Source organism: Notolabrus celidotus, chromosome 15 (genome assembly GCF_009762535.1).
Source record: "Notolabrus celidotus isolate fNotCel1 chromosome 15, fNotCel1.pri, whole genome shotgun sequence".
Taxonomy (NCBI): domain Eukaryota; kingdom Metazoa; phylum Chordata; class Actinopteri; order Labriformes; family Labridae; genus Notolabrus; species Notolabrus celidotus.
Window position 1 is genome coordinate 29,894,031 of NC_048286.1, and position 16,195 is coordinate 29,910,225.

Below are 16,195 nucleotides of genomic sequence, written 5' to 3' on the forward strand. Positions count from 1 at the left end.
GGAAGGCTCTGCTCTACTACAACTAATAATACTACTACTACTACTACTACTACTACTACTACTAATAATAATAATAATAATAATAATAATAAAAATAATAATAATAATAATGATAATAGTAATTATGATGATGATGATGATGATGATGATAATAATAATAGTAATAATAATAATAGTAATTATTATAATAATAATAATAACAATAACAATAATAATAATAATAATAATAATAATAATAATACATTTGATTTTTAACACATTACATCCTGAGTAATAGCAATAGCAATTTTATTTGTAAAGCACATTTCATTACACGTAAGTTCAATGTGCTTTACATGGAGAATTAAAAACATAAAAACATTTTTCCAAATAGAATAAATAAAAACAGAAAATCAATAGATACACCCAACATACATCAGACACAGCAATCAAACAAACAACAATTGTTGCTGCACATGCATCCAGTCACAACAGTCATTATATCATTCATACACTTGAGAAAATAAATATGTTTTCAGTCTTTTTTTCAAAGTGGAGACAGTTTTGATGGAACTGAGGTCAGCAGGTAGTTTGTTCCAAAAAGATGGACCACAGTAACTAAAGGCCCCTTCACCTGACTTTGATTTGACTCTGGGTACAATTAAAAGACTTCCACCTGCTGACCTATAAGGATCCTGATTGGGTTAAATCCCAAAGTGCTACAGGGCACATCATTAAAATAACAAAGGTAAAAAAAAAAACAAGGTTAAAACAGACTATAAGAACAAATTTAAGAATAAAAATTGTCATATTTTGCTCCTTATTTTCAGCCATATGCTTGCTCAATAACTCTCTGTTATCAAACTAAACTTCTTCGAGAAAAATCAACTGAAACAATGTGACTGCCATAGTTGGATTGTAAAAAGTGATTACTGTAGAATCTTATGTGCAAAATGTCCCATGAAGTATCTACATCCTGAGTAAATCCCTAAGTGCTACAGGACACATCATCAAAACAACAAAGATAAAAAAACAAGGTTAAAACAGACTATAAGAAAAAATGTAAGAATAAAAAATGCAAACGGCCAACTTGTTAGATGCCTCTCAAGCTCTATTTAATAATTAAGATTTTAGTTTTGATCTATGTGAAATGTGATATTTTATGTTTGTTTCCAAAAATGCACTGTTTTTGAAAAATAATCTCCATTGTGTGGTTGTGTGGCTGAATGGAAATTAAATCATGAAGCTCACTCCTGACATTGAATGAAAGCAAGTGAAGAACTTTGTTCACTTTTCTTACCTTTGACCACATCTGCATTGTGCTTTTAATACATCAGACACCCTAAAGATATATATTGAGTTCTAGATTTAACATATTTTTCGCAGACAATAACTATAATAGACTTTCTCAAAATTAATTGAACACACATGCATGTCTAAAATGAGTCCCACAGAAGCACTCCTGGAAGGAAAGCATACACTGAAATCAATTTGCATTGCTTGTTTCTATATGCTTTCTGCTCACTCAGCCTATGGACTATTATAGCCAATCAAACTTTTGGTTTGATGCAATATTTGGCTCCTTGTTTTAAGCCATATGCTTGCTCAATAACTCTCTGTTATCAAACTAAACTTCTTTGGGAAAAATCAGCAGAAATAATGTGACTGCTATAGTTGGATTGTGAAAGTTATTACTGTAGAATCTTATGTGCAAAATGTCCCATAAAGTAAAGAAGAAGTAAGAACTTCTTATCTTTTTAATCTGGTAATCACACAATATTTGATAAATGTTAAACAGAACAGCTAACTCTTCTATTTGAACTCTATGAACACAGAACACAGAAAACACATGAGAGAAAACTCAAAAACACCAGTAAATGTTATATTTTTCTGTAGGAGGATTATTCATTAATGCCACTATATGGACGTATGTATGATAAGACCCCTAACTTGTTAACCTTTAAAAATATGTTTGCATTAAAAAAATACTTCATGAAATCTCTCAGTTTGAGTACTTCACATTCGCATCATAATGGTTTCACAGAAGTAGAGTGTCTCCTCATGTATGTCATGTTTTCCTCCAGATGATATACCTTTTCATCAGAAACAAGCCGGTAGGTCACATCCACAAAGTGCAGCCATGTGGCCGAGCCAAGATAAACAATGTCATGTCATTCAGGCATCCACCTGCAGCTCTGCAAATAAAACCCGAGCAGCGCTAACATATTCACGCTCACAGTTTATCCAGCCTGCTACTTGCTTTTCCATTTTTACCTCCACGTGGGCAAACAAGGGGTCCTCCATGGAGGCACGCGCTACATGGATTTTCCCATGTTTTTGTTTGCGGAAGAAATTTATATGTATCATTATGGAGCAGAGTTAGGATGTTTTATAAGGTTTCAGCAAGAGGAAAATTACTGAATACATCCAAGAGTAAACCTCTTTCCTTGAATGGACCACCATGTTTAGTAAATAAATCTCTCTTTTTCTGCATCAAGGTCAGATATTCATGTTTGAATACAATAACTCAAAATGAAAATGAAAATATAGCTCATAACTTGAACACCTTAAATACTCTGCACACACAACAACTGACTCTGAATAAGATCCTTTGTGCCAAACACCTCCAGTACTGTATACACCGTGTTGCATTTGTCCCCCGTTCCCTCCCCTCCTTCTATTTTACACCAGTGGTGCTGAAAAGATTGCCTCCTTTCTTTCTCCCCTTTCTTCTTTCTTCCCCTCCTCATTTGTACGGCACATCAGCCTGGATTTTCTCCTATTGGGTCCCCCCTTTTTTTGCATGAGGTACCAGGTTGTGTGAGGGTGTGTGTGTGTGTGTGTGTGTGTGTGTGTGTGTGTGTGTGTGTATGCACGTGTTTGGGGAATGTCTGTTTTTGGAGAGTCAGGGATGTTGGTGCCGTTTGAGGTTAGTGAGCGACAGAGTGGTAAGAGAGAAAGAGTGAGTGACGCGGACATGAGGGTGTTTGTAGAAGTGAGTGAGTGAGTGAGAAAGGAAAAAAGTATGTTTGTGCATAATATGTGTGTGTGTGTGTGTGTGTGTGTGTGTGTGTGTGTGTGTAGTGGAAGAGGGAGAGGGGGTAAGACAGAGAGAGAGCCTCAGGGTCGTTGGGGTCAAGACCGACAAGCTCAGATGAAGGATAATCTGTGGAGGTCCCTTACAGCGGGGGGTGAGGCCCCCAAGGAGCACGCCCATTCAGACACCCTCACACACACACACCCACACACACTACCACACACCGCACACCCTTCTGTCGCTCTCTTTCTCTTTTTCTCCTCTGTCTCTTCCCCTTCATCCTTCTTTCCCTCCCTTTTTTTGTTGCTTTCTCTAAACCCACCCCTCCCTTCCTCTTGTTTCTTTTTTTCCTGTAACACAGTTGCAGCTGGATTTCAAAGAGCACTTGGCCAGCAGAAAAAGCTGAATGTTTAGCAGGCAGATCCCTCAGTCAGGCAGGCTGGGATTGTGGAATTCCTGCCTCCCACTCTTTAGGAACCGTTTTTGCCCCTTCGGGGGCCCCTGCCATAACTGCCAGCAGCCTCCTCCTCCATCTCCATCTCCAGCCTCAAGCCAGGGCCCTGTTTGCAAATTGAGCGTGACAAAAAATAGAGGGGTCTGAGGGAGAAGAAAGGGGCAGCGTTTCTGTAGGTGAGCAACAGCAACAGCTACCTTTATTGCTGCAGGTTTAACGAATAACTGAGAGAGTGAACAATAGGTGGCTGGACTTTAATAGATGAATGCACATATCGGCAGGATTTGAGCATAAATACAATCTCACAAATCAATCCGGTAAAAGATTGGAGGCTGTGATATTCATGGAGGCAGAACAGAGAAACCCAAAAAACAGTGCAATCTACAAACAGTTAGTTTTTATTGGTGTTTTTGACATCAGTATAGATTTTATTTGTAGTGTCTGGAAACATCTCCACAAGCACACCTGTCTTTTGAGTTAGCACAAGTTGCCAAAAAGTGTTTTTTTTTCATTTGCAACATATTATTAATCAGTCAAAATATTCATCCCTGCATCCTGATACAAGCTACAGAAACACAAAGACACACATAGCAGGGCATGAAAGGAGGCCTGCAACACTTCAAGATACAAGTTTAGTATTTGTATCACAGGACAGTGCTGGGATTGGTGTGGAGGCTGTGTGAGGTATCACTGAAAGGCAGATTCCCTGACACAGTGCTCTGTGGAGTCCCCTCATCTGCTGGCTAAAGAGGAATGAAAGGAAAAATCAGCTTTATTTCTCCCCTTTTCAATAAAAACTGTTATACGTGGCCACAGGTGATCATAAAACCCCTAACTGATGGTGACTTTTATCGAAATAAATCACACAGGATAATAGTCAGATTATGGGAAAGCTAGTTTGACAAGAAAAACGCACCTCAAGGTCCACTTAGTCGCTTTCTTGGGAGCTTTCAACCACTGCGTGCTGCCTTTATCAGCACATGGAGGGTCTGAGGAAATGTAGAGTTGAAAGCTCCAGAAAAATTGAGGAGAGTGACCAAGATTTTAGCTGCTTTGTCAAAATGCATCCTGATACAGGATCTCATAATGTGTTTAAAGGTATTTGTGTTACTTTGTTTCTGCACAAGGATTTGCAGCTGCACTTGTCTTATTTTTAGTGATGACCTCCCTTTATGACAACTTTTATATTCATTCAGCAAAATCAAATCAGAAAGACTTCATTTTTTTAATATAATTCTCACTCTCAGTTGCACCATATTGTACACCATCCTTACATATATTCTTCCTTTGAATGCCCTCTGTTATTCCTCCCCTCGCTGCCTAATGTTTCCTCTCCTGCTTTTCTCTCAGCCCTGGCTCAGTCCAACAGTTCGGCACAAAGCAGGTAGCATATTTGGATGATAAAAAGCTCCCAAAAAACCCTCCTTTTCATGTGCGAGACAGATGTTATGCCTGTCCGTGTTGTACCACTGAGGAGAGCCAGAGCATGAGTGAGTGAGATATATAGATCAAGAGAAGAGGGAGGAAGAGAAGAGGGATGGATGGATGGAGGAAAAAAGGAAGAGAAGAAGAGAAACAGCAGTGGAAGAGGGGAGAGGGAGGGTGACTGAAACCTCACCTCCTTCACTTTAAAGAGTGTGTGTATGCGTGTGAGAGAGAGGAAGAGAGAAGAGTGAGGGGTAGCAAGGGAAAGATCAAACACACTTGTGTTAGTGTGGCAGGAGCGAGCAGCCCTCCACCCCCGAGCAGCCACCTCCACCATCATTCATCCACCACCAGGATGACAGAAGAGCCTCGTAATAAGAAGACGCGGACAGTTGTGGGAAGTGACTTTATTTACTGCAGCCTCTGTTATGTCTAATTCACTTAACTCTGACTGTACGACATGTTTGGTGCCAATGTTGTAATTTTAGCAGACCACATTTTTGCCACAGCATGCTACTGTGCAAATGCAGATTTACACATAAAACAACAACAGCAATGATGCTCATAAGTTACTGCAAAGGAGTTAGAAAGCTCCAAAAACACTAGCTGCAACCAAAACATGTTAATGACCCTGAAACAACTACTATAAGATCATGTGATGCAAGAAGAGGACACTTTCTGCAGAGAAAGCACCTTTCATTGTAACACTTTAATAGCTTACAGTACAGTCTTCTCAATGCATTTATTTTACTACCTTTTGCAGGGGGATAGGTGAAGTGTGCAAAAGTCAAAAGTTGCATAATAAAGATTCCAATTACAAGTAAAAGTCCTCAAAATGTTAATTGGGGATAAACTTATATCAGAAACAGTGCTTAAAAGGAATTTTAATTATTGTAACTTGTGCACCCATGTAGGTAGCATTTTATAGTATTAATTAGTCCAGATGGAGCCTATTTTAACAAATGAATATTCTTGGTAGTTAAAGTCAACTCTATAATGGTGCAAAGCCGACATTGTGTGAGTTGCATAACACGCTTTGCATGCATCTTATTCTGCAAAGGACCTGCATGGAGTAAAAGTTTAAGTTCTGCCTCTAAAAGTTCATAAAGTAGAGTGCAGCTGAAAATACTCAAGTATGAGCAATCCACATTGTGCATGTAAAGAAAACATGGCTCAGATATGATGAAAAATACTTAAAAACAGCCATGCACTTTGCTGTTAATGACATTTTTCATGCAGGACTGTCACAACAGAAAAGTTTTTCCCTCTTGTATTTCTAATTCTACTTGTGTGAAAAATCAGGAGGTGAATGGATGAATGGAAAAATGAATCCATAAATAAGCTTTACAGCCCCTTCCATGGCTTCTCACTGCATCAGAGGGATGCACAGCGCAGCACCGAGCAGGGGAATGAAGAGCGAAGAGGATTTCCCTTGTAAAACACAAGTGTGAGGCAAGAGAAGGACGCTTCCTCACCTCCCCTTCTCCCTCCACCACACTTCCCCTACGGGTGATGTCAGGACGGGCAGGGGCTCCCTGGTAAAAAAAAAAAAAAAAAGAGAAAGAGGAAAAAAAAAACCTTTAGACCAAAGAGAGAGAGAGAGAGAGAGAGAGAGAGAGAGAGAGAGAGAGAGAGAGAGAGAGAGAGGGAGAGAGAGAGAGAGAGAGAGAGAGAGAGAGAGAGAGAGAGGAGAGAGAGAGAGAGAGAGATGGAGGAGTGAATGGAGGAGGATATTACTACTGCATGGACCGGTGCAGAGGAGCAGCAAGTCACTCTGAGGCGCACACAGACGCACAACAAAACCAAGAGGAGCTGACGCGCAGACGGACTAGTCTACTGTTGTTTTGTTCACCCTCTGAATTTATAGGAAAAGCTTCTGCTCAACAAGTAGGTTAGATATTTGTACTTTGCACAGCCCCTGGAGTGACTTTGTCTTTTTTTCTTTTTAATACTCTGATTCACCTTGCAGCCATATTTTTTTGCAACAGGACGCACTGAGTGATGCCACAATGGTCAGGTAAAAGCAAAGTAGAGGCTTTGTGCAAAGTCAGCATGGAGTAAATTAAACTGATCTCGGCTGGTTTTGAAAATTCAAATAAAAATCTGACTTTTTTTTATTAGCCTAAAACTTTATCCACATTTCCTCAGTTTCAGAATCTTTTTGTGGTCCTCCTTATCATTAACTTGGTTACTTTAAATGTGCTTTATTTCATTGGCTGACGTATAAAGGCAGTCATAAATTTACATAGACGTTATTCTGCAAACTTAGCTGCAGAGGCTGCAAATAATTCAGAGTGCAGGCTGCGTGAATGGGAAGGAGGCAACGCGTCGCCCCCAATAGGTCCGCGCAAAGTGCAGGCGTTTGGATCTTCATTTGGCTGAAGAACTGACTTTTTTTGTGTGGTTCTTCTAGAGATTTAAACTTCTGTTGCAGAATAAATCACTGCCAAAATATAAATAGCACCTCTGCATAAGTCTATAAGAAACTTTGAACGTGATCCTGTTTTATATTCATCCAATTTGGAATGCACTGATAGCTTGAAGTTTCTTTGAGTACTCTTTAAATCCTAAATCAGTCAACATCAACTGTCGTTTTACAGTCTTTAAATATACTCCAATAAATATAATATTAACAGTCTGGTTTTAAACCTCTTGATATAGGGGACACTTCGAAACCATCATTTTTAAAAGCCAAAAAAAATTCTCTCCCATTTATCTTCTCAATAACATTGCCAAATATCTTCCCCAATCCAAGAAGATGTTGTTGATCAGACTACTGGCTATCTTCCTCGTCCTCATCACTAACACGTGGCTGCTCAGCCCAGTTCACTCCGATGCACTCAGCCGGTTCAAACGAGACATGGCCCAGCGGGCAGACCGGGAGCTCTCCAGGCTAACAGGTGAACCCTGCACCGTCTCCGGAGTCTGGAGGTCCCGGCGGCCACCCCGCTCCATCTCCCAGTCCCAACACCGCCCTCCAGCGGCCCGTCCGAGGACGCACACGACCCGGAGAGAGCTGTACACTGAAAAGAGCGCGCCTGCGGTTTGTGAAGGAAGGTGCAGGTCTGATATCGGAGCGCACCAGGGCGCTTCACTAAAGCAGGATCAGGGACAGGGCTGGGTCAACGCGGAGGTTGTAGCGGCGGGAGCTGTGAAGAAATATGATACAGTGCATGAACAGGTTTATGAGAAACCCACAACTGACCGGATAGACCCAAGTTATGTCACACAGCAGCCGTGGGTGTCTGCGCGTAAAGACGCAGGAGACCCCGTCTCCTCTACGGGCCAAGCGCAGACCTCAAGCAGCTCCAGGTCTACCCGCAGCACTGACACGACGTTTCCTTACGAGGAAGAGCGAAACTCCAGCTGGCAGACTGTTTTCCCGGACAGCTCAACAGATTCCAGGGGGCTCCAAGTCCTCTACAGGCTTCAGCAGGAAGATGGAGACCCGCAGACCTCGACAGGGGCCCCGGTGGACGGTACCGAGGACTACTCCGGGGAGGTAGAGGAGGCGGATCCACCTGCGAGCCTGCCCGTTGGCAGTTCCCCTCCATGGGGGAGCCCCGTGCTTCGGGTGCCCCCTTCTTGGATGACCGCCCTGTACTTCAACGGGCGTCGGGAGCAGCTGAGGGTGAAGCCGGCTGCGGGGGTGGAGCTGCCGAGGGCCAAGTTCAGCCTGGAGTTGTGGGTGAAGCCTGAAGGAGGGCAGAGCAACCCAGCGGTTATAGCAGGTGGGTGAAAACGGATCATTGTAATAATACTGTCCTGACAAGAGTCCCAGCTCTTTTGCTGTCTCACTCACTCTGCTTCCTTCCGCTGCTCGGCCTCTCTCCCTCTCTGTTTAGACAGTCTGCAAAGTGTTTAATGTTTGTCGTTGTTAATAGTCTGTGACAGCTTTGCAATATCAGCATCTGGGGTTACCCTCTCCAAAAGCCTTCTCTTATGGTGTGTGGAAATCTCTCCTGGGTGGGAGAGAGGTAAAAGACAAAGATCAAATACAGTTCAACAAGTTCACTGTGTGTCTGAGGGCAGTGGGAACAAAAACACAGGGAGAGGAATATATCTGAGAATCACATGTGCTTGTTGATGTAAATAGGAGTTGGTGGACTAGGCATAGAATACTAATATTGGACATGCTGTGATGAAAATGTTCTGCTCTGAAGCCCTCATGACAACAGCTTTTCAATTTAGACAATCATCAGATGCATTTGAGTAGCCTATATGACTTTGCCTAGTAGAGCTGGAGATATGTGACATATGACATATGAGATATGTCAGCATATTGTGTCTGCAGGATACTGATGCATGTTTTCCCCATGAAGTCAAAAGAAGTTGAAGTACAGGAATGTCATGTGTGGTTTGAAGTGGTTCAGACACATTGTTGCCTTAATGTTGAGAAACGTCATTAAGTTGAATTTGCCCTTACATAAGATGATATGGTTAAAGAGAATTCAGTGTTGAGCTTTTTGTCCTGACCTTCCAGGCAGTGGTATAATTTGTCCTTATGCAGTTCCACACACAAACAGCAAGGAGTGCTGTAAATGTTATTCTCAGATTCAAGCCAAGTGCATGTGCATTACCCAATTAAAGACAGTACCATCATAGCCGTAACAACAAAAGCCTGTCCTCTTTGTCCTCGCTTGTCCCCCCAACAAACCCCAGTTTGACCTCTTCACCAGGACATTAGGTTCTGGTACACCCCTGCTGACAAAACTTATAATTATGATGACAATAGAGATGCAGATATATTTAGGGTGAGGAGATAATGTTACTGACAGTGGTTATAACGACCGATGTTCATGGACAATAATCCTGCTTAATATGTCTGTTGTAATGAGCGTGAATCTATTGAAGCCTGCAGGGTTCATGGTAATAGTTGATTACTGTAATGTCTCCATTGTGATTATGATGGAGACAGTCTATATGATAATTAGATGTTTAATGACCCTGTTTGTCCTTTTTTCATTGTATACAATACTTGTCCCTTTTACCCCAGTGCATTATTGAAGAGTGCATTAAACAGCTACTGAAACAAGAGCCAGGTGATGAACTCAGGGGGTCATGCATTAAAAGATTAAGCTTATATAACTGCAATGATAACCTTTAGTGGGTCATATGATCAATAAATCATCAGGGAGAAATCAAATTATGTATTTATTCTGGATACAACCTCAAAATAAGTAGGTGATCCTATAACCATGTAAATTCACATGTAGTTTCATTGAGTCCTTCTCTTGATTGTTTCCATTGATTGTGAGCGGCGACATGCTGTGCGTATGGAAATGAACATTGGTGTTTTCGGAGCCAGGCAGCAACAAGAATGTAACATTTGAAAAGCTGCACATTTGACAGAACAACACGTACATCAAACAAATTGAAGAGGATAAAAGCACTCTGCTGCAGCACCACAGCTGTCCAGATAGTGAGGGAGACCACAAACTGTTACGTCCACTCACATTTACTCTGATCAAAGATCCGACTCCATTACTCAACTTTTTTCCCCTCATTGCTTCCTTATGTGAGGGCGGCATTTTGTGGCATGGGCCCTTCTCTTTGTAGTGTCCTGAAGGAATCTGACAAAAACAGAGAAAAACAAACTCCTATTGTTTCTGCTAGACATGACACTGACCTCAGTTTGACTCCTAATGGTCAGCAGTGATCTTATAAATCTGTGTGTTTCTACATTCAGACCTTTGTTGTTGTTTTGCTGTGTATGTTGCACGAATTTTGAGAGACCAAGGAATGCTGATCAGCAAAGCATGTAATGATACTGAACAAGGTGAAAATGTCATCTTGAGAACAAGTTAAACACGGGTCCCAGTGCTCAGAGAGTACATGAAAGTGATCTCAAAGCTAGATTTGATTTCCAGGTTGTGGTGAATGCTGACATCTGACCACCTTCTATATTTTCATCTTTAAGAATACAGATTATTTTATGCATTACCAAAAATAATGTCGATATATGTGGGTCAAACAAAAAGTAGAGTTATGTGTTTGACAAAGTCCATAATACAAGGATCAAGGACCCTCATATGAAGACTACATATTAATTTGGATTTAATTGCTTTTATTAGCCTACATTTCTACAGGTAGCTTATTCAAAAGCTGAAGCGGTCAATATTTAAAAAATTAATCTGAATAAAATATCTATCAGTACTGAGGAAACATCCCTTATTGTGCAAAATTACAAGTATATATATATTAACAATCTCTGCCATGCCCCTTCACTCCACTGAGTATTTTTGCATGCTTCAGCTCATAGTTCAGTTTCAGTTTTATGACTTTTGAGGTTCACTCTCAGCTCTCCACTGACTTGTCTCCAGACACATCCGATTTTGTTTATGAAGAAAGAGAGCTCAGATAATGAACACTAAGTCCAACATAAAATAGAAAAACTAATGAATGAATAAACAACAAATAAATGCAATAAACCTAAATTTGAATTAAATAAAAGGTAGTGACTGTTCTAGTTGAGTCCTGAGTCCTCACTGTTCAAGTTAAAGTCCAGTCTGGGTCATCAGAGAAGAATCAGAGCCGAGCCCAAATTACTTGAGTGTCTGAGTCTGGGTTGAGGTTATCATACAGAGGAGTGTTGTCTCAATCCAAACTATTCTATTGGGGGCGGCAGTAGCTCAGTCCATAGGGACTTGGCTTGGGAACCGAAAGGCCGCCGGTTCGAGTCCCAGCATGGACGAAGTTTGGCAAGTGGACTGGTGGCTGGAGAGGTGCTGGTTCACTTGCCTGGGCACTGCCCTTGAGCAAGGCACCGAACCCCTGGGTGCGCTGGTTGACGGCAGTATCCTCACTCTTACATCTCTCCCTAAGCATGTTCACTGCGTGTGTGTGCATTTGTATGTATATACCAAAAAACTGTATGTGTAGCATGTCCAAATATAGCATGAGTGAAAAAATTGAATTTCCCCCCTGGGGATTAATAAAGTACCTTTCTTTCTATTCACTGTATGAATCTCACCCAGCTGTGCGGTACCTTGGGTGTATGAGTCAAATGATTCATAAAGTTAAAGTGCTGTGTCTGAGGCGTAAGTGTGCTGCTCCTCTCTCAATGGGGAGATGCACTCATTGGTTCTGCTGTGGTGGGATTACTGCAGGTGTCTAATACGTAAGGGATAATGTATGGTTCGCAGGTAGTTATGGGAAATAAAATCCAGACAGGGTTAGACAAGACTTGTCCAGCTACTAGCTTAAAAATATGTTGGCGAAAAAGATTGATTAAAAGATAATTTTATTGATCTTAAACAATTTTTTTACAGTTTTTTTTAGAAATAGTCCCAGTGATTTCACAGCATTTATCGTTCCATGGCAATAGAATTTCCTATCTGCCTGTTTTGGTCGATTTAACAAACTTGAAACTGTCCTCATTCAGCTCTCCTTCTTCTCTGAGCTCTGCGGTTCACACACCTTTAAAAATAAACGAGGCAAAGGTCTATACTTCAAACCATGCTGCTATCATCGCCACCGATTTCGCATGACGTGTGATCAGTTTGCCTCTGGTGTTGCCCATATTAGTGAAAGTTAATAACTGTTGTCAAGCGTATGTCAAGGGGTTTTGACCAATCAGAATTAAGCATCTTACACAGCCGGAAGATCAGAAAGAGAGCTGGGTAATAAACTGTGTATGAAAGAATGTTAAAGTTTGAGCCTTCCTCATCTTCTCCTCAATAGTTCCTTTTCAATATTGAACTTGTTTTACTGCACGGCTTACACTTGCTGTAAAATTGAGACGACATGTGACAGCATGTAAGCCCTTACTCCAAACTGTAAATATTATAAGGGCTTTAATAATAACAAAAACAATGAAACCTGTCTTCATCAGTTAATGAGTCCAAGTCCTCCTCTCTATCTAATCCTCCTGCAGCCAATGCTTAGGTCAAAGTTCAAGTCCAAGGCATCAGTGCTTGAGTCTAAGTTGTGTCATGAAAATCAGGACTCAAGCTGGACTCAAGTCCCTTGAGTTTTACAACCCTGGAGAAATGCCTGTGAACATAGTAGAGCATGAAAGAGTAGTAGTGGAGATATGCCTCTGGAAGCTGGTAGAGACCAAAATGGAGTTAAAAAGGAGTGGAATCAAACTTGAAATGCCAGATACAATTCTGATTAAATGATAAGATGTGTTGCTGTCTGCTAAATGTTGAAATAGTGGATCGCATGCCAAAAAGACTTCAGAGGGCTAAATTATGTCAGAATGTTTTTGGCAAGTTGTGCTGGGCCCAAGAGGAAGAAAAAGAACAAGTCCGGTACATCAAGCCCTCTTTAAAAATCAATATAATAACCATGGCAAATATGGTAAACAGACCAGTGTGTGTGTGGTAGTGAGAGTGTCTCGTAACATGGAGTCCTCATTTCCCATAAACCTTCCTGTTTCCTATTGCAAACTGAATGTTGTCTCTTTTTTGGCAGCTGTAATTCTTTTTATCATGACCATCTGCTTATGCATGAAACGCTGGAAACTTGAGCTCAGTTCAAGTCTGATTCAAAAACATATCCCCCACCTGTGCGGTGCCATTAAATGATGTACCTACAGCAGACTGTACATAGTAAAGCGATCTGGCAGGTTAAGCAGGAAATGACCTCATGATAAAAAACTTGTGCTGAATGTAAAAGCTGATTTCATTCTCTAAAGGTGTGTGTTTGTGATCAAAAGCAGCATCTATGCTTATGTTTGTCCGCAGGGATAAATAACCTGGTGTTTTTGTGTTAGTTTTTCAGTAGGCTTAATACAGCACAATCATAATTGTCTCTTGGCACAGCTCTGTCCTCATAATGGCTGCTTTCTTTTACTGAATTAACTGCTTAAACATCAAACTGGCTCAACTCCCCGGGGATACTTTTGCTACAATTGCCCACTTTAAACACTTTTGCACACATATGCATGTAAGTATATACACATGCACACACAGACACAGCGCTGAGGAGGGTGAAGGGGTTCCCTGACCCTTCCATGTCCCAGTGTTGGACATCTGGGGAGCAGATGTGGATCTGCTGTTGTGTGTCTGTTGCAACAGCAGATGGAAACATCAGGGTCTTGCTTTTGCTGAGTGAAATACCTCTGTCCCCCTTGCCTTCTCCATTCTCACCAGCTCTCTCCCTGGCTCTGTCTATTCTCTCTGTCTCAGTCTCACTCTCTGTGCATCTTTCTGCCCCTCAGTTTGCTTTTGTCTAATCTCTTGTTTGTGCGTTTACCTACACATGGCGTTTTCTGCAAAAGGATGTCAGCCTGTTTCTTCCACCAGTATTCTGTCAACATGATACATTTAACCTCTCTTTGCTGCAGGTGTGTTTGACAACTGTTCCCATTCACTGAGTGAGAAGGGGTGGTCGGTGGGCATCCGCACTCTGGAGCCTCCCGGCACCAAAGATGCACGGTTCTACTTTACACTACGCACAGACCGGGCCACAAAATCCACCACCGTCTTCAGCCACCAGCGGTACCGAGCCAATGCCTGGACTCACCTGATGGCCGTGTACAGTGGCCGCAGCATGACCCTGTATGTCGATGGAGCTAAGGTGTGTGGTTTCAGCGCATTGGTAGAGCTTCACTTCTCACTTTGGTTGAGTTTGATCATTTGCCCCTCCACTTTCAACAGCACGTTGATCGCTGAAATCTAATAAAAGTTATTTGACAAAGCAATCCCATCTTAAGGTTCCAATACCTACATCGCTCTGCGGAGTCTTTGACCTCGTTCTTCCTCTGTTTCCAAGATCAATACTGGTCTTAAATGCCTTAAACCTTTTAGATGACAGCTACTGAGCTCACCTGTCAACAAACACAACCGGGCAAACTCCAGCAGATGAAGACCGTGTGATGTGGTGGAAAGTTTATTGAAAACTGATGAGTGGTGCTTGGGTTTGGATTGTTCAAACTTGAATTTATTTTTTCAAAGGTCAGTTATGACCTTTATGCTTCAACGATCCTTTTTCCTTTGTTCGTCATACATTTTTATCCATGCCAGGTAGTGGAACAGTTGAAGGGCAGAGTGAAAGGCTGAGATGCTCTCTCATTGGTCCATCATTGGGCAACTAATAGTGTAGTTCTTGGTAAATGATCTTCTGTTTGAAGTTAAGCTTCTCAGAACAATCCACCACCAGTTAAACTTAATTTTGATTTATAAGCAGATGGATTCAATTTGTTTTCACAGAAGCGAGGACACCTGATCAATGTGAAGAGTTTTTTTGTTTCAGCCTATCAGAGCATTTGGAGAAATACAGTTTTATCATCTTAACTATTTTGCTCTTTATTTATTTTTTTTATAATTTTGTTTTTATTGGCAACCATTGAGCAATAACAAACATTTTGCTTTGTGCTTGTTTTGACAATTATACATCATTAGAATCTGGTGAAACATAAGCTAGTGGAGTGGTAGTAATAATAGTGAAAATAATAAACATAATTTTACTAATAATGAATATGAATAAAAATAAATAAAATAATATAAAATAAATAAATAAATGAATAAATACATAAATAAATACATGAAAATACATACATAAATAATATTAAGAATTTTAATAATATCCCAATAAATAAATAAGAAAAAATACTATGAAAATAAAATAAATAAATAAATAAATAGAATAATTAGATAAATAAAATAGATTAAATAAATTAAATAAATAAAAATAAAAATGAACAACGTCCAGGTTCAAATCAACTGCCATCAGATTCATCAATCACAAGTAATTAGAAAATGAGTAAAATACAATAAGTAAAAAGAGCATGAGATAACAATATGGAAAATTACACTTTTTTATTCATTATTATTTTTTCTAAACCTGAAATTTCTCACTTCTAAATTGTATAAATAAAACAACATTTTCAAATGAAGGTACATCAAGTTCCTTCCCCACTAGTCGTGTTTCACAGGCTATTTTGCACTTTCATTGAAAGCAAAGAGTAGCGAGACATTACTTTCTATCTTCATGTTTGTTGCTTCCCTCCTTGCTTTGTGTCTCAGGTAGGAGAGAGCAGCCTCCAGTCAGGGAATCTCTACAGTCCCTTCATGAAGACCTGCAGGACCCTCTTCCTTGGCAGTAACCAATCAGATCAACGACAGAGCTTCAGGGGATACATAGGAGGAGTGGTCCTGTGGGACTACACCCGCTCTCATGAGGACCTGCTGAAGCGACCACTTCAGATTGACAAAAGCGAGCCACTCCTGGCAACATGGGCTGACTTCACCAATGTAACCAACTGCTAATTTAATCGCTGATCATTAAGTTTAACAGTCTGTGCAGAATTGTTTTCACAGTCCTCATAATAGTTTGTTTTCAAATGTACATTT

General features: G+C 40.7%; 1 protein-coding gene across 1 annotated transcript in view; it reads left to right on the top strand.

Moving 5' to 3' along the window:
• The first annotated feature begins 7,653 nt into the window (after positions 1–7,653).
• Positions 7,654–16,195, top strand: part of pappa2 (pappalysin 2) — a 100,709-nt gene continuing 92,167 nt past the window's right edge. Inside the window, exons 1-3 of the mRNA XM_034702073.1 lie at positions 7,654–8,626; positions 14,188–14,420; positions 15,869–16,096. Coding sequence (XP_034557964.1) covers positions 7,654–8,626; positions 14,188–14,420; positions 15,869–16,096 — 1,434 coding nt within the window. The remainder of the gene's footprint in view (positions 8,627–14,187; positions 14,421–15,868; positions 16,097–16,195) is intronic.